General features: G+C 43.7%; 1 protein-coding gene across 1 annotated transcript in view; it reads right to left on the bottom strand.

Annotated features, from left to right (window-relative positions):
- LOC101517935 (steroid transmembrane transporter SLC22A24-like) overlaps window positions 1–18,373 on the bottom strand; it is a 36,848-nt gene that overhangs the window by 13,785 nt on the left and 4,690 nt on the right. The window contains exons 3-4 of the mRNA XM_058662236.1: window positions 6,766–6,920; window positions 6,502–6,670 (exon numbers count right to left, since the gene is read on the bottom strand). Of these exons, the coding sequence (XP_058518219.1) occupies window positions 6,502–6,670; window positions 6,766–6,920 (324 nt within the window). The remainder of the gene's footprint in view (window positions 1–6,501; window positions 6,671–6,765; window positions 6,921–18,373) is intronic.

Consider the following 18,373-nt stretch of genomic DNA (forward strand, 5'->3'; position numbering starts at 1 on the left):
TTGAGATGAACCATTATGTTGTTTATTTGAAAATTTTCTGCTTCTTATGGTAGGTGCTTTTCGCTATACCCTTTCCTCTTAGTGTTGCTCTAGCCCATAAGGTACAATGTTTTGCTTTCATTTGTTTCAAGGAGATGTTAAAGTTCTTCATTTCTTTCCTCAATGACCCATTTTCTATTCATGCAGTTGTAGATTTTTGGTGGCTTTGTTTTTCCTAACTTAAAATTTCACTGAAAACTGGTTGGGCTGCACCCTGGCTTCTCTGTGGCTGCAGGGCTTCCCAAACTGAGGGACAGACACTGAAACAGGGCCTAGTCTGAGGTGTGGTGCTGTGGGGTCAGGGGTGGTGATGAGAAGGGGGTGTCTGGCGCAGAAGGAGAGGTGGCAGTGGGTGTGCAACCCCAGGGCACCTGGAAGTCATGAGGGGAGCCCTGGCAGCCTCTGTAGGAGGTGGAGTGGTTAGGGGAGACCTGGGGCCTGAAGAAAGGAGTCCCGTGGCAGCAGCTCCCTCACCCCTCCCCAAATTGGTATCTGGAAGGTTTTTACTCTGTTGATGTGCTGATAATGGCTGAGTATGATGGGAGAGACTGGGTGTAGGGTTGTTTATGATTTGTTAACTTTTTATAAGACTTGTCAGGCATTAAACCACACATTTTGGGTAGTTTTAGTTAAATATTAATTATTTCTTTAGCCAGGGAGTTTTATCCATTTTTGTGCTGTGGCTTATTTTAAACTTCTAAAGATTTATTTTATTTATTTGTAAATTGGAGTTAGAGAAAGAGAGAGACAAATGATGCATCCACTGGCTCACTCTGTAAATGGCTTCAATAGCCAGAGTCGGACTAGACAGGAGCCAAGCACTGCCTCCTACTCTCACATATAGAGACAGGGTCTAAAGCACTTGGATCAGCTTTCATTGCTCTCCCAGGCCTGTCCAGGGCACAAATGACCATCTGTATGGGATGTTGGCATTGCAGGCTGTCACACAAGGGCTCCTATTTTTAACTTTTATGGTTTTGATGAAGAATTTCATCAGTTTCTTGGGGCGACGAGACCATCACTGGTCTGAAGGTAGAGCCGGCAAGGTGGTTGTGATAGTTCAACAGATCTGAATTGCTGCACCTCTCACCACTCCAAGCACGATGCGGTCGTTGGAGAATCCACTGATTGACATAGTCCATCATATGGTCCCATTTGCCCAGTATTTTCATTGCCAAAATATAGCTGAGGTGGTTGATTAACTTGTTCTGTCCTCTGTCATTTCATGGTTAACGTTCTGAGTCTGAAAGCTCAATTGGGGGGATCCCCAAAGAAACTTTGTCTGAGGTGTTCTCAGACCAGATTCTTGTATGTACTAGCAAGAACCGGGCATGGCACAGTCCATTGCCCTGATCAGCTGGTGGTTGCAGTTGCTGGGTTGGTTCTGCCTCCATCCCTGTCTTCCACTGGGACCAATGGGTGTCACAGTCCAGCCTGGTTCTGCCCAGCACACACTCGGCCCTCGCATAAACCAATGGAGGCTGCAGCCTAGTCGGGACGACCCACAATAACCCCCACCAGGCCCGCCCCCTATCCTGGCTTGCCAGTATGTGGCAGACTAGTCTAGTCTGTCCCACATCCCCTTCGGCTCTCATGCATGTGAATGGGTATTAAAACCTTGTTCCATCTAACCAGCTCAACTATCCAGCCCTCATGGATGTTGTTGGGTGTCTCTGTCTAGCCACCCCAGCCCCTGTCCTAGTTTTCATGCATTTCCATGGGTTGGTGACCCAAGAGGGAGGAGCCCACTATTTCCCTCCCAGGCCTCTCTCACCCCCAGATTATGCACTCTCCAGGTGGTTCTGTGGTTTAACTTGACAGAATTAGCCCCCAGTGCCAGCTTCTGCCAGCTGATGCTGTGGCTAAGCCCAAACAACCCTCACCCATTCTAATTATAGATTGCACCAGTAGGAATAATCCGCCCAGCCTGGTTTTTCCCTGATCTAGGCCACATGAGGCCCACAGATGTTGTAGTCCTGCCTAGTCTGGTCTACCCCCATCCCAGCTCATGCTCTCCAGTGTGAGTAGCTGTTCAGCAAGGGGACCAGTCCCTTAATCCTCTGCCAGCTCTGCCTCTTCCTTCCTGGTTCTCACACGTGCTGGTTGGGTGCTGCAGCCACATCTGGCACAGGCAACCTCACCTTGGCATTCCATATTGTGTACTGCTTTTGTCGCGCCCAAACGTGGCTCGACCCACACTCTGCTCTGGTGTTAGGATTTGCCAGTGGATGATGTGAACTGATTCTGCCTGGTCTGTCCCCAACCCATGCCAAATGTATGCCAGTGGGACACATTCCATGACCTCTTGGCTGTTTCCTTCCATGCTTCTCGTGCTTACCTGCTGGGTCTGTATCCTACCAGAGGAGTGGCCCAGGCTCTTCCAACAGAACTTCTCCAAATGCTAGATTTCACACATACCAGGGGTCCATGAGCCAGCACTATTCAGTTCACCTCCTGTCCTAGCAGGAACAGTGGCTTTTCCTGACTGGCCTTAAACCCATTCTGGTTCTTGCTGTTGGATGTTTCAGCCCAGCCATGGCTCATCCATACCCATATATAGCTCATATATGGCACAGTAGGGGTTGAGACCTATCCTAGTCCATCCCACATCTACCCTGGTCCTCCAGAACACCAGAAGGTGTTGCAGTCTGGTCTGGCCTGGTGCATTAAGTCCCAGTCCACACTTGTGTCAAGGGAAACTACAACTGTATCCTGACCAGAACTCAGCCCCATTCCAGCTCGTGCTTCCCTTGGTGGGAACCTCCACGCAGCTAGGGTGTCCCCTTAACTCCCCAACCGGGCCTGTTCCCTGCCAGATATCGCACACATGCCAGTGGTTGCTCAGACTCAGCTTGGCATAGCCCCTCACCTGTTGCGACCCCTGCCTTAGACACTGTGGCTCAGCATCCATGGCTCAAGTAGACCAGTTGGTGCAAAACCTAGCTGGGCATGTCCTGTGCTCCAACCTGGATACAATCTTACTTGTGGGCTAAGGTTTGCTCAGTACTGCCCGGTGCGCCTGATCCATCACCTTTTCATACACTGATGAGCCGTTGGTGCAACTTTGCCCAGCCTATCCGACCCCCAGGTCCAGATCACCTGTTTACCAGTGGTTTACCAGCCTGCAATAACTTGCCAGGAGCTTCCCAAGTTTCTCCCCCTGATCCCCTCCCAGACCCAGTTGTCCTACATGGCACTGGCTTTAGGCCAGTGCCTGGCTCAGTCTGGCCCTCCCCTTGGCCTTGCTTGAGCTCGTGAAAGTTGCAGTCCAGCCCACCCCACACCCTACTCAGGATGCACACTCGAGCGCCACTGCCCCAACTAGTCCAGACTGCCATCGGTTCTCCAATCTGTGATCAATGGCAGGCTCCCTGGTCACACCTAGTTTAGTCCACCACCACTCCATCTCTTGAAGTAACCTGTAGGGTTAGAATTTCCATAGGGTTTGATCCACACAACCCCCACAGAATCTTCCCCCGGATATGGTTCTTTAGCATGTTTGTCAATGTCATGGCCCTGCTTAATGTAACCAGTCTCCGCTGGGTCAGTTCTATTTCCAGTCCTGTCATCCACTTGGACCAATAGGTATTGTGGTCCAGCTCGATCCTACCCACTTCATACTCGATCCTCCTCAGTGGGAGCTGCAGCCCGGCTGGGGTGACTCCCCATAACCCCCACCAGGCCTGCTCCCTTCCCTAGTTCCCATGAATGCGAGTATGTACCGCAGGCTTGTTCAGTCTGTCCCACCCCCCATTAAGGTCTGGAACTTACCAATGGGCATTGAAGCCTAGTTAGGGGATAGTAATTCTTTAGCTTGGAAATAGTTTCCTGCCATTCTGTCAGTTATTGTTACTAGGTTTGTTGTTGCTTTTGCTGTGAAGAGATTTGCTGTGAAGAGATTTGCTGCTTTGACGTAACCATACCTGCCTATTTTTACAAAATGCTGAAGTAGGCCAGTTTATTGCAATGATTCTGTAAAAGTTTCCCTTATTAATTTAATGGCTTCTGGGCTTAGATGTAAATCCTTAATTTGTTGTGAGTTGATTTCTGTACACATTTGAGACAGTGTTGTTGCTCATGGTTCCACATGTACAAACCCAATTTTTCCAGTATCATTAGCTGAGGAGATGATTATTTGTCTAGGGAAGTTTTTCAGTTTTTTTTTTTTTGTCAGAGATTAGCTTGTTGTAGATGCACAGATTAATTTCTGCAAATTCTATTCTGTTCCATAATACACAAGCCTATTCATGTGTTAGTGTAAGATTGTGTTTCTTAAACCATCACTGTTTCTTCCTTCATGTAAATGATCATGTCATCAGCAAACAAGGATAATTCTAATTTTCTTTTCCAATTTTTACCTCTTTAATTCCTTTCTCTTTCCTAATGGCTCTGGCTAAAACGTTTAGACTATAAGGGTGAGAGTGGAAACTCATGCATGCTTTTAGATTTTCTAGAAATAATTCTAGTTTTCCCATATTCACTCTGATGCCTTGGTTGCTCATATATTGTCTTTATTGTGTTGATGTATGTTGCTTCAGTTCTTGAACAGATGTTTTTAAAATGATGCATTTTATTGAATGCTTTCTTTGTATCTATTGCAATTACCAAATGGATTTTGTTTTTGAGTTTATTAAATGTCTTGTATCATCTTATCATCTTTTTGATTTGTGTACGTTGAATCATCTCTGCATCCCTGGGATAAATCCCTCTTGCTTTGGGTGGATAATCTTTTTGATGTGCTGTTGTGTTTGTTTGGTGAGTATTTTGCTGAGGATTTTGCATCGAAGTTTATCAGGGATAGTGTTCTACAGTTCTCTCTCTTTGTTGCTTCATTTTCTGGTTTTGGAATTGAAGTGATCTGGGTTCATAGAAGGAGTTTGGGTTATTCTCAGTATTCATGGTGCTGCATAGCTTAAGAACAATTGTAATTAAAGTTTCTATAAAGGTTTGGTAGAATTCAGCAGTGAGAGCATCCAGCCCTGGACTTTCTTTGGTTGGTGTGGTCTTTATGATTGATTCGGTCTTTGTTACTGGTCTACTTAGATGTCCCCTGTCTTCGTGTCTCAGCTTTGGTAAATTGCTTCCAGAACTATATCCTTTCCTTCTAAATTTTACAATTTGTATGCAGATAGCTGCTTGTAATATTTTCTGGTGGTTCTTTGTCTTTCTGCAGTGTCAGATGTAACATTTCCACTTTTGTTTTCTTCTCTGCATTTATTCACTTGGACCTTCAGCCTGCAAGTTTTTTCAGCTGAGCTAATTTTATTGATTTTAAGAAAGCAGCTGCTCATTTGGCTGGTATTTGAATGGTTTATTACATTTCAATTCTCTTTAATTTTTCTCTAGTTAATGTTTGTTTCCTCCTATTAATTTTGGGCCTGTTTTGTATTTCTATATCCTACACATGCATTGTTCATTCATTTAATTGATACCTTTCTAAATTCCTGATATAGACAAAAATTTCTATAAAGTTTCCTCAATACTGCTTTTGCAATATTCCATCAGCTTGTGTAAGTTGCAATCATCTCATTCTTCAGGGAGTTTTTAAACTTCCATTTTGAATTTCTGTATACTGCACTTCCCATCCAGCTCCCTACTTGTGGCCTGAAAAATCAGTGGATGATGGACCAAAGCCCTAGAACCCTGCATCTGCATGGGAGATCTGCAAGAAGCTCCTGGCTCATGCTTTCAGATGGGCTCAGTTCTGGCCATGGCAGCTAATTGGGGAGTGAACCAACAGATGGAAGATTCTCTCTCTCCTCTCTAAATCTGACATTCTAATAAAAAATAAATATGTTCCTTAAAATCTGAATGCTTATTCTGTAGCTGTAGAATGAGTGTTTGTAACCAAGAAGTAGGTCCGTGTTCCAATATTGCAGATTAGCTCTGTGGTTGTGGTTCTCCGAAACTGCTTAGGTGAAATTCCTCATGATTATTGTATGGGGACATAAGCCACTCTGTGATTCAATACTAACTATTTTTTAATTACAGGGTACTCTAGCATTAGGAGCCAAATATTTACTATAGACACATGTTTTGGTTAAACCATTGATAATTTCCCTCTTTGTCCCTTTTAACAGCTTTTGTCCTAGAGATCACCTTTTACGGTGTTAGGAAAGCTATTTCTGCACATTTTTACTTTCTGTTACTGTGAAATATCATTTTGCATCCTTTCACTGTGTACCTTTACTGGTGTGTAATGTCATTACTTCATGACTAAGTACATGTCATTGTCTATTACGACTGATTTCATAAGCAATTCTCTCTCTGCTACACTGCAAAGAAGACTACCGAGTCCCAGCCTTTGTGGTGAAGTGTCACCCTTTTCCTTGTTCACATTTCAGGCATCTCAGAAGGTATGAACAGGAATCATGCTGCAGTCAGGCCTAAATCAATTAAATGTTTATCTGACAAGATTTACTTGAGTCTTATCAACATAGTTTCTTCTTGGGTTATACATACCTGGACAGCAAGGAGCAGACAAACAAAGGTAAAGACACAACCAGCTGTAATGTGTACCAGTCTCGAATGGCAAAAGCTATTCCTCCCAAGAGCATCTGCCCAAGGTTACAGGCACATAACATCAGCGTTACTCCAATATGTTGAGATCTGGGCACTGTCCATTCTGATGCTGAAAAAAAATATATGCACAATTTCAGACAAATGGCAATCTCCCAGGTCAATTCAAGACACAGATATAATGGAAATCACACATTGTTGACTTACTAAGGTTTGTACTGTTTAACAAAATAGTCATAACAGAAGTCCCAGCCAAGAAACGTAGGATGCAGAAGATGATGAAATTTGGAGCAAAGGCTGTGCCGGTTTCCACGATGGCCGTCAAGAGGAGACACCATGTGTATATCAGCTTCCGCCCATATCTAAGAAATAAGATTATTTAGGAGGGAATAATATAATGTGTAATCAACTTGAAACACATGACATGTCTTGAAATTCAGGATAAATGTTCAGCAGCTGTAACATTGTATTTGAGCGTGGTGGAATACTACAGTTTTCAACAGCAGAAACAAATGTCAAAATGTCAATTTTCACTTACATATTACATTTTTTGCACAATTTATCTCAGGAATCCAGAAAAGATAAGACAAATCACACCCTGAATTAGCAGGAAGAAAAAGCAATTAAAATTTAAGAAAAAATAATCAGTGGCTAGTGTGGTGGTGGTGTTACAGACTAATCCTCCACTTGCAAGTGCTGCCATACCACTATAGATACTGGTTCATGTCCCAGATGATTCACTTCTGATCTAGCTATCCAATTATAGTCCGCGATATCAGTGCATGATGGCTAAGGCCTACGTTCCTACACCCACATGAGAGGCTGGGAAGACGCTCCTTACTCCCAGCTGCTCCCAGGTTGGAATTACCTCAGCTCTGGGCATTACCGCTATTTGGGGGAAAATACTGTTGGGGGCACTGACAATGCCCTGCCCTAAGATGATGCCTGGACCCTACTGCCTCTTGGAGCCTTAGAACTGCCCTGTGATTGGCCCTTTACCACATGCCTCGGGTGTGTAAGCTGATTGGATAGGATTGACAGATAAGTCAGGGGCTTTGGGGGAGGGGAGGGGCTTCTGCGTAACTGTTTTAACGGAATCGACAGAGGCTCTCAATAAAGCACCTTGAACAATCTCCAGTGTCGGGTGATTTCTTCCGCGGGACGGGAGACACCGATAAAATACAATCCCGCTTTGCCTCTCCTCTCTTTAAAAATCTGCCTTTAAATAGAAGTATTTGTTTCAAAAAGAAACAAATAGAATGGCACTTAAAAATTATACAAAAGATCAGTCAAAGGAAGAGCTGGTGTTTTGAAAAAAATAAAATTGCTAAACCTTTGTCTCAGTTGATCAAAAAATAAAAGGCCCAAATTACAAAGACCAGAGATGCAAAGGAGATGCTACAAGGAATACCACAGAAATAGACAGAATCATCATACATACCAAAATTGGGGCACAAAGACATTGAAGTGCAATTGAATCAGTACTAAAGACAGTACCAATAGGACAAAGACTGTGTGTCGATGGTTTCCCTACTGAATTTTACCACATCGGTTCCAATTTTTCTTAAACCATTCAAATAATTGAAAAGGAATTGACTCTTCCAAACACCATTCATGTGATCAACATTATCTTAATTGCAATACCAAAAAAATGACACAGCATAGAACAAGAACTATAGAATGATATTCCTGATGAACATAGATGCAAAAATTCTCAACAAAATATTGGCTAATAGAATTCAAGAAGACATCAAAATTATCAGCCATCCGGACAAGAGCGATTTATCTCTGTAATACAAGAATGACTCATCACACACAAACCACCAGATGTGATATGTCACATTAGCAGATTGAAGAATAATAATCGTATTATCATTTGACAAGTTACATCATCCATTTGTGATTATAAAAAGCTCAGACAAGTTGGGTATAGAAAGGACAAATCTCAGCATAACCAAGAAAATATGTGGGGCTTCTTTTTCCTTCTGCCACCAGCAAGGGCAGCTTGCTTCTAGCAGCCATGATACCTGTGCCAGGGATAAGAAAGCAGAGCAGGCCTGCAAGCTTCTGCATATGTTTAGGTCCAGGAGGGTGGGAGGCAGGGAATGCTGGAGGGAAGAAAAAGTGTGTGGGGATGTCATCTGGAAGTGGGATCCCAGATAGCATGCTGGCATTGTGTGCAGATGAACCTGGCTTGGGAACTTGTACACATATTGGGGCACCAGGCTAGCAAGGTACCACTGCCTTGGGGACCCGGGTAACTCCTTGAATCCAGGATAAGTAGAGGAGTAGGATCCCAGGCTAGCACATGTGCTGGGCAGCCACTACGTAGATTTGTGCATGTGCTGGAATTCAGGGTGTGTTGGGAGGACTCTTGCACAACATGCCACCCCACAAGAGGGCCAGGCTGATGAGGCCATGTGCTCTTGGATATGAGGGTATGGATTGCCTGGAAAAGCAAGGCATGGGATATGGCAGATGAGACACCACTGTGGGAGTACATTACAGGTGAGAAATGACTTCTGGGGGGCTTCCACTTACAAGGCCACTATACTGGAAAATAAGCAGGGTAACTGAGACTGAGTGATTTTGAAGAGGGAAGTTGGAGGAACTTTCTCAGTCAGAGCAACGCACCCACCCATGTATTGCAGGGGATCGTGCAGTAGGTGTAGATGGCACGAAGGTGTGAAGAGAACAGCTCCCCTGCTTGGCAGGGCCCGGGGGAGCTTCCAGCTGTTTGGCAGGGCCCGGCGGATTTCTCTCTGACCACCTTGATGCAGTCTCACCACCCTTTTGCATAGACACTCAAGCACCCCACTAAGAATCCTGTAATCTATTGAGGCATTGTTTGCCCCTGTGAGATGGCTTTGGCAAGTAATATGAGCTTGAGAGTTAATGTTACTGATAATGTCTTGGTGAGTGGGCCTTTAACCGCGCACAGAAGTACAATTAAACCCATGCCATTTCTGGACACCTTGTTGTGTACCTACCCATTGTCCTGAAATCTGGCCCAGACATATAGCATGCCTTCTGGGAAATGGCTTAATAGAATTTTACAAACTAACAGAATTGATGGGAGTATGAGTGGAAACTGCTATGGCAAAAAATATATAGTTACTGTGACCTTAAAGGTTAGCCTGTCCTTGCAACTTTTAGAGCATAGAAAATGCAGCTGTTTTAGCCGTTTTTATAATTTTTTTTAACTAGAGGAAATATAGGGCAATTTTACTAACATCACAGAGATATACTTTTGATTATTGTTTAATTGTCTATGGGGTTGTAGGGTTTGCAGTTGTAGGGGGATTTAATGTTTGAAACTTTTGCCTTAGATCCTTATGTTCTTTTCTTTTGATGTATCTTTCCCATTATGTGATAGATAAGTTGTGAAAATAAAATGTAGTAGGTAGGAATGTTTTACTGATTAGTAGGTAACCATCTGTGCCTCGGCCTTGGAGTTCTGGCTGTCACCTAATGGCTACTTCTGAAAAATGAATAATGGTTTACTTTAAAGAAACTGATTATAGTAACTTACAGAATTATCTTTAAGAGCACCTGGTTGACCATGAAGTAAAAATTAATTGGACATCTGTGTATGCTGTCTTAGTTCTAAAGTTAAAGATAAAAAATCAAACGTTTGTGCAGAGGCTAGTGATGTGTCTAAGTAAATAAAAAGGACAGCTTCTTCTTGAGAATAAAGCATATAGCAAGAACGCACCAAGTGTCAGTGTCTGTGTCTTTCTTTATCGCCGACGCCACGCACCCTTCCCGAGCTCCGAACTCTCTGCTGGAGCTGGACTCCGGCAATGTATGAAACCTCAGTTGGGTTGGTTAACATCTACCACAGTCCACCAAAGTACTCAAAAGTGAACACTGCAGGAGTTACTTGGTTAGACCACAATAACCACTGGTGAGTTTTGGAACAGGAAGTTGACCACGTTAGGCTGGGTTATGACACTAACCAGCACATGAGAGAACCAGATCGCAGGGTACAATCTGTGGGCAATAAGTAGGTTCACCACAGTGAGGCAACAATACCCTCTGGTATCCTCAAGGACCGGGGGTGGGAAAGGGCCAACCTAGACATCACCATGGAACCAACCTAGTTGGTTTGGAACAGGCCAGGCTGTTTCAGGCTGCAATATTCATAGGTGCACCCAAGAACTGGGTGTAGGGTATACCAGGGACAACATATACCAGCACACACAAAGGCCAAGACAGAGTGGGCAGACTACACCAAGTAAAGGCCTAGCACTCAGTGACAAAACCTGGGTGTTGGATTGGCCCTGGTGGGGGAACTTCCAAAACTCCCCTGGTGAGCTGCAACTGCTGCTGCCAAAAAATGAGTTAGGGCTGGCTGCTATTCAAGCCAGAAAGGCTGCTTCACTTGTTGGCAGGTGTGTTTGCCCGGATCAGCAGGTGGGCCAGGCAAGGTTGGGCCAAATCATAACACACTGGCATATACAATAGCCAGGATGGGGTGTGGTCCATGCTAGGCTAAGCTATCACACCTACCAGTTTGCATAAAAGTAGGGCTGCAACATGTAGTGACAAAGGTCAAGATAGAGGATGGATTGGAGCAACCTCTGGCAGCATCTGTGCCTGGAGGCAGGCCTGGACAGAGAGCTAAGGGGACATCCTGGGTAGGTTGTAGTTCCCACTGCAGAGCACAAGAACCAGAATGGAGGTGATAAACTGGGCTGGACATGGCTGCGGCATGTCTCAGTATGAGTGTGCACTGTGCCTGGGGTGTGCCAGACTTGACTAACCTCCAGCACCTACTGGTGCTCCTGAGAGCCACGGTGGATGTAGGACAGGCTGGGATATGTTTCAGCACATGTTGAACCACAAGACAGCTGGGTCTGAGGGTGGACAAAACAGGGCTGGGCTATAGCACCATTGATTAGACCCTGAATGTGTGTCTGCTGTACATGCAAGGCTGCTGTACATGCCAGGACAGGAGGTAGGCCAATCAGGCTGGGCTGAGGACTCACTGACTGGTGCACATGAGATCTTCCATGGGCAGGTGACCTGATAGAGGAATGTGGACAGTTCCTTTGTCAGGATGCAATCCCTGCAGGTGAGTGGAAAAATCAAGGCTGGGAGCAGCCCAGACCAGGCTAGGTATCAACTGCATATGTGTGGGTCATGTCGGCAGGGCGAGCTGGACCAGTTCATAGCACCCACTGGCAAAAGTGACAAACAGGAGCTGATGCAGGACATGCTGAGCTGGGCTGCCAATACCAGACATTTCACATTAGGGCCAGGACTTGGGTGCTGGTTGGGTTGAGCTAGACTGTAGCAAATGCCAGCATGAGCTTGAGGTGGGGTCAGACTGGATCAGGGTATGTCTGGCTGAACCAGGATGCACCATTTGCCAGCAGATGCCAAGATGAGGTGGGCTATGCCAGACTGTGGTGCACCACCAACAAGCACATGTATGATGCCATGCAAGGGACAAGTCCAGTGGGGAGAGGGACTCATTTGCTGGGCCATTGCTCATTGAGTGAGCATGAAATTTGGGACTGGGGCAGACCAGGCTGTGTCAGTTTACAAAGCTGTTAACCTGCAAAGGGACAAGATAGCTGACTACGGTAGGCTGAAGTAACTGATGGTGCTGAAAGAAGGTGATGGGATTCAGTAGAGAGAGGGCAAGAAGAGGAGAATCACGGGGAAAGCTGTGGGAAATGCCTGGGTGTTACCAGGACTGAGGCAAGTGTCACACAACCGTGAAATAGACACGAAAAAAGGCGAACTGCAACTGCAAACCGAGAGGGTGAAGATGGACTCCAACCAGGGTAAACAGAGACTCGAGTGAAATTTGATGAGTCACTGACACAGGCAAAACCCCAAGGGCGCCTGCACACAGCAGGAGGAGAGAGGCAAGAGGAACCTAGGGGCAAAACACAGGCTAAGGGAGGCAGACTGAGGAGACAGCAGCAGGCACAGAACTGGGAGACCCTACCGGAGCAGTGAGCGCCATTGGCGAGAGGGCACCCGGAGAGTGAAACAAAGGTTCCAGGAGAGCCTAAGGATTGAAATCCTCCCGCACCTGAAGGCTCCCATACCTGCCTCATTCTGCAGGTCGCAGGAACCACACAAAAAGGAGATCCAAAACCTCCCAGGACAGAGGTCCTCCTGGCTCGCAGAACCGCGAGAATGTGGAAAAGTGAGTGAGTGGGTCCCGCGCCCTACCGCCCCACGCTCTTCTAGCTGGCAGGAGGGACAGGCTGAAGTTACAAAACCTGCTTCCCAGACCCTGATCAAGGAGAGCAATAACTCTGGCCACCCAAAAGGTGGCAACAGCAGACAGGAGGACTATTGGGCTAGAAGACAAGTGGATACGAGGGCTAGAAGAACATTTCCACAACTGACACCTAAATTTGAAAAAATATAATAAATAAATAAATATACAAATAAAAAAATTCTCACTTTCACCTACTAAGAGGGTCACAACGTGAGGAACTTTATCCTAGTAACTCCCAGGACACTAATCAGCCAAAAGTGCCGCAGAAAAGCTCCCAAAATGCATCTGAAATCTATACCACAAGGCGACAAGACAACACACAGGCATGGGGAGAGGTAACAGGAAAAGAAATGAATCAGATGAAGGAGCCAGTGCTTCCCCCCAAAAGACCAAAAGACCAGGAAAATTACAGAGATGCAAGAAAGGAAGCAACCCTTCCAAACTCATTCTATGAAGCCAATATCACCTTTTTTGAAAACTGGATAGAGAAATAACAGAGAAGGAAAATTACAGACTGATACCCCTGATAATCTTGAACAAAATCCTATCCAATAAAATTCCAAAGTACATTAGACAGATCATTCATCTGTATCAAGTAGGATTCATCCTGGCCATGCAGGGATGGTTCAACATTTGTAAATCCATAAATGTAATTCACCACATCCAAAAACTGAAGAACAAAAATCATATGATAGTCTCAATAGATGTACAAAAAGCTTTTGACAAAATTCAACCACTTCATGCTAAAAATGGTAAATGAGGTAGGCCTAGAAGGAACAATTCACAACATAATCAAAGCAATATATGAAAAACCCAATGCCAACATCATACTGAATGGAGAAAAATTGAAATTCCAGATCTCCCGCTGCGATCTGGAACAAGGCAAGGATGTCCACGATCACTGCTGCTACTCAATATAGTACTGGAAGTACTTGCAAAAGCTATAAGACAAGGAAAAAAAATCAAAGGAATCCAAACGGGAAACAAAGGAGTCAAGTTATCATTATTCGCAGATGACATGATCCTATACATAGAAGAACCGTGAGACTCAATCAAGAGCCTGCTAGAACTTATACGAGACTTTGGTAGAGTGGCAGGGTACAAAATTAATCAGCAAAACCCAACAGCCATAGTGTATGCAAACAGCCCCAAGATGGAAAAAGAACTAACCAGCATGGTACTGTTCAAAATAACAGAGAAAAGAAAATGAAATATTTGGGAATAAACCTAAGTAAAAATGTAGAAGACCTCTATGAAGAAAACTACAAAAAAACTAAAAAAGAGATAGAAGAAGACTTCAAAAAGTGGAGAAATATACCATGTTCCTGAATGGGCAAAATCGTAATCAAAATGTCCATATTACCAAAAATCAATATACACATTCAATGTAATTTCAATCAAACTACCAAGAGCATTCTTCATAGAGCTGGAAAAAATGATACAAAGGTTCATCTGGAAACACAAAAAATCATGAATAGCTAGAACCATCCTGAAGAATAGGACTCTGGTGGGGGGATCACAATCCCAGACTTCTGGACATATTATAGGGTGGTGGTTACTAATACAGTCTGGTATTGGTACAAAGACAAAGAGGAAGATCAACAGAGATGGATAGAAGCAGCATAAGGGAACCCACACAGGTACAGCCAAATAACGTTTGGTAAGAAAACAGACAACAATCCAGGAAAAATGGAAGGTCTCTTCAATAAATGCTGTTGGGACAATTGGTTGACAGCGTGCAGAAACAAGAAGCTAGACCCACACCTTTCACCATATACAAAAATCAAATCTAAATGGATAAAAGACCTAACTCTACATCCAGAAACCCTCAAACTTTTGGAAGAAAATGTTGGAAACACTCTGCAAAATTTAGGTGTAGGCCCTGACTTCCTAAAAATATCACCAAAAGCAATAGTGATTAAGACCAAAATAAACAAATGCTACTACATCAAACTAAGAAACTTCTGAACCGCAAAAGAAACAATCAACAAAGTAAAAAAACAACCACAGAATGGGAGAAGATCATTGCGCACTACAAAGGAGATAAGCAGCTAATCTTGAGAACATACAAAGATCTCCAGACCAACCAAAATACCAAAACAAATAAACCACTCAAGAAATGGGCTCGGAAAATGGGCACTTTACAAAGGAACCAATCCAAATGGTAAACAAACCATATATAAAAATCTCAAGCGCCCTGGTAATAGGGGAAATCCAAATAAAAAATCACTGTGGTATCACCTAACACCAGTAAGAATGGCCCACATACGGAAAACCGCCAACCACACTTGCTGGCAAGGACGCAGAGAAAAGGGAACCAAACAACAGTGTTAGTGGGACTGCAGACTAGTGCAGCCTCTATGGAAGTCAGTATGGAGAACACTCCAACTACTGAAAATCTGCACACCATATGACCCAGCAATAGCATTTCTAGGAATATATCCAAAACATCTGTTACATGAGAAACCAACAAGCACACCTATGTTCATAGCAGTACAATCAATAATTGCAAAATCATGGAAGCAATTGAAATGTCCATCAACAGATGACTGGATAAGGCAACTATGTTTCATCTACTCTATGGAATACTACACAGCTATTTTAAAAATGAAATGCATTTCTTCATGGCCAAATGGGCCCAACTGGAAACTATTATGCTTAGGGAAGTGAACCAATCATAAAAGATCAGATATCACATGTTTTCTTAATATAAGATAAAATTATATCAAACCTAAAAATAGTACCTGTGAATTATAATGCTATCACACTCTCAATCTGTACCACACACAATAAGATTGTTATGTAGGGCCCGGCAGCGTGGCCTAGCGGCTAAACTCCTTACTTTGAACACCCAGGATCCCATATAGGTGCCGGCTCTAATCCCAGCAGCTCCGGTTCCCATCCAGCTCCCTGCTTGTGGCCTGGGAAAGCGTCGAGGATGGCCCAAAGCTTTGGGGCCCTGCACCCGCGTGGGAGACCCGGAAGAGGTTCCAGGTTCCTGGCTTTTAATCGGCGCAGCACCGGTCGTTGCAGTCACTTGGGGAGTGAATCATTGGACAGAAGATCTTCCTCTCTTTTTCTCCTCCTTTCTGTATATCTGACTTTGTAATAAAATAAATAAATCTTAAAAAAGATATTGTTATGTAACCTATAAATCAATAATCAATGAGAAATGGACTGCATATGATAACTGTGTTAAAATTGATCTTTTAACACCTAGTTTTTAAAACTGGCCTCAAGGAGACTTTAATATTCCTGATGATGAACACTTTTCTACATGCTCAGATAGGACCTTACAGATAAAATAACTGACTGGTATCTGGAACACCAATAATTCATGCAAAGATTATGTTCTTATCTCTGGACTTTCTGAGGCTTTCCCCTAAAAAACCTATGGCTCTTCTGCACCAGAGATGCAATAACCACCTCGAATACAACACTGTCCCTGGGGAAGATGGAATCCCCAGAGGAACTACATCAAAGAACTGAAAAAACCTGATATGCTTTTAATATACTTTTTACTCCATGATAGGTCAAGAGGGCAGAGAAATCTTCCACCTTTCTAGAGTGTGAGAGGATGATGTTATGCATAATTTTAAAAGATTATAACAGGTGACTTATAGATGACAGATTCTAAACCACATTAGACATTAGCAAAAATACAGAGACATACAGGAGGGAGGACCCAAGATAGTGATCCTGACAGCCTCTTAATAGGAGGTCATATGCAAAGAGCAGAAGGGAACCCCAGAATGAAACAAGAGGGTAAGAGAAGGTCTATATCCTAGTCCCAGAGACCTCTGGAAACCTCCCAAGTGCTTTTGCCACAGAAGCAGCGGTTACATCACCAAGGATTGTCAGTATGGGCACAAAGGACCATATCCCAACTGCCAAGGAGATCACAGAGAATTTGAATGCCCTCATAGGCTAAGAATTCTGAGGTCAGCCAGTTTCTATCAGATCTCCCACATGGGATTGAAGCATCCCAGAACCCTCTTCATAGGGTCTGATGACACTGGAACAACAGACAGGAGCCCAGGAGGTTCTTGGAGATAGAAAAATTGCAAATTTCCTTCTGCACTCAGGAGAGGAGCTTTCTCCAGTCCTTACTTAGCTTCAACTTTGGCTCCCCATCTTCTCTGGCAATGACCATCAGGGTCACTCAAGAGCCCCCAAATTAGCTCAGATAGACAGAGAGAGACTAATATAGAAAGATTTGAACAGGAAAAATTCAGCAGACTTATAACTGCTCAACCTGTACCTTACCAGTCAGGCTCCCAACTTGGCTTTTCCTAGAACTCGCTTGGTAGGACGTAGAGTTCAGTTATTCCTCACTAGCTAAGATATTGGAGATTTCTCTGTGCATCTGCCTAACACTGTTCTATTCCTCAACTGTTAATATATGTCTTGTTAGAATTATAAATCTATTTTGATTATCCTAAAATGCACGAAGTTTTGTAAAATCTATCTTGAATACTATAAACTGCTAAATATTACTATAATCATAAAAAGGTAATGGCACTCTCCAAAACCAAAGGCAAATGTGAAGATCATCCCAGTAAAATACCAACAGAAGACTAAATCAAACAATGAACAACCCTAAAATGACAGGGCCAAAATATCACCTATTTATATTAATCCTGAATGTCAATGGCTTAAACTCATCAATCCAATGTCACAAATTAGTAACTGGATTAAAATACAAACCCATCTATCTGTTGCCTACAGGTGACGTATTGCACCAACAAAGAGCAACAGAAACTATATCTCATGGACTTTGATGTTTTTGCTTTTATTTTCATTCCCTCAAAGCAGTTTTTTTCTCATTAAATTCTTCAATGACTCATAAGTCATACCATTTCTTCAAGAAGGTTTTGATATCCCTCATTACGGCTTCAGTTACGTATTAGTCATTCAGTAGCAAGTTGGTTAACTTCGTTATACTGTAAATTTCTGTTTTTCTTCCTGTTGTTGATTTTGTATTATGGCTTTTCATCTAAAGGGATGTATAGTAACTATATAAGGGAGATTATCATATCCAGATGTGAGGATACAATGCAATATGCATCTGTACATCCAGATCAAAGATGGATTCCCAAAGAAAATGTTAACTTTATCTTGACAATAGGATGCTGGATTCTCTGTCATTGTCCATGCCCACAATGATGGATTTATTATTATTATTGTTTTTGAAGAACTATACTACTATGTTAACATAAAGGAAATCAGTGGAGGGGATGAACTTTTAGGAAGGGAGTAAGGGAAATCCCAAAACCTATAGAACTGTATCATAAAATCATGCCCATTGACATGTATGAGAGCAGAAGGGGATGTGGGATAGACTGGACATACATATTGGCAAACCAGGGCAGGGGGCACGTCTGGTGGGGTTATTGTGGGTCGCTCCAACTGGACGGCAGCCCCCATTGGGTAGAGTCTGTCTGGACTGTGGATATCCATTGGTTCCAGTGGAAGGTGGGGCTGAAGAAAGAACCAGCCCAGCAACTGCAACCACCAGCTGACCGGGGCAATGGACTGTGACGGGCCCGGTTCTTGCCGGAACATACAGGA

Source organism: Ochotona princeps, chromosome 4 (assembly GCF_030435755.1).
Source record: "Ochotona princeps isolate mOchPri1 chromosome 4, mOchPri1.hap1, whole genome shotgun sequence".
NCBI lineage: Eukaryota > Metazoa > Chordata > Mammalia > Lagomorpha > Ochotonidae > Ochotona > Ochotona princeps.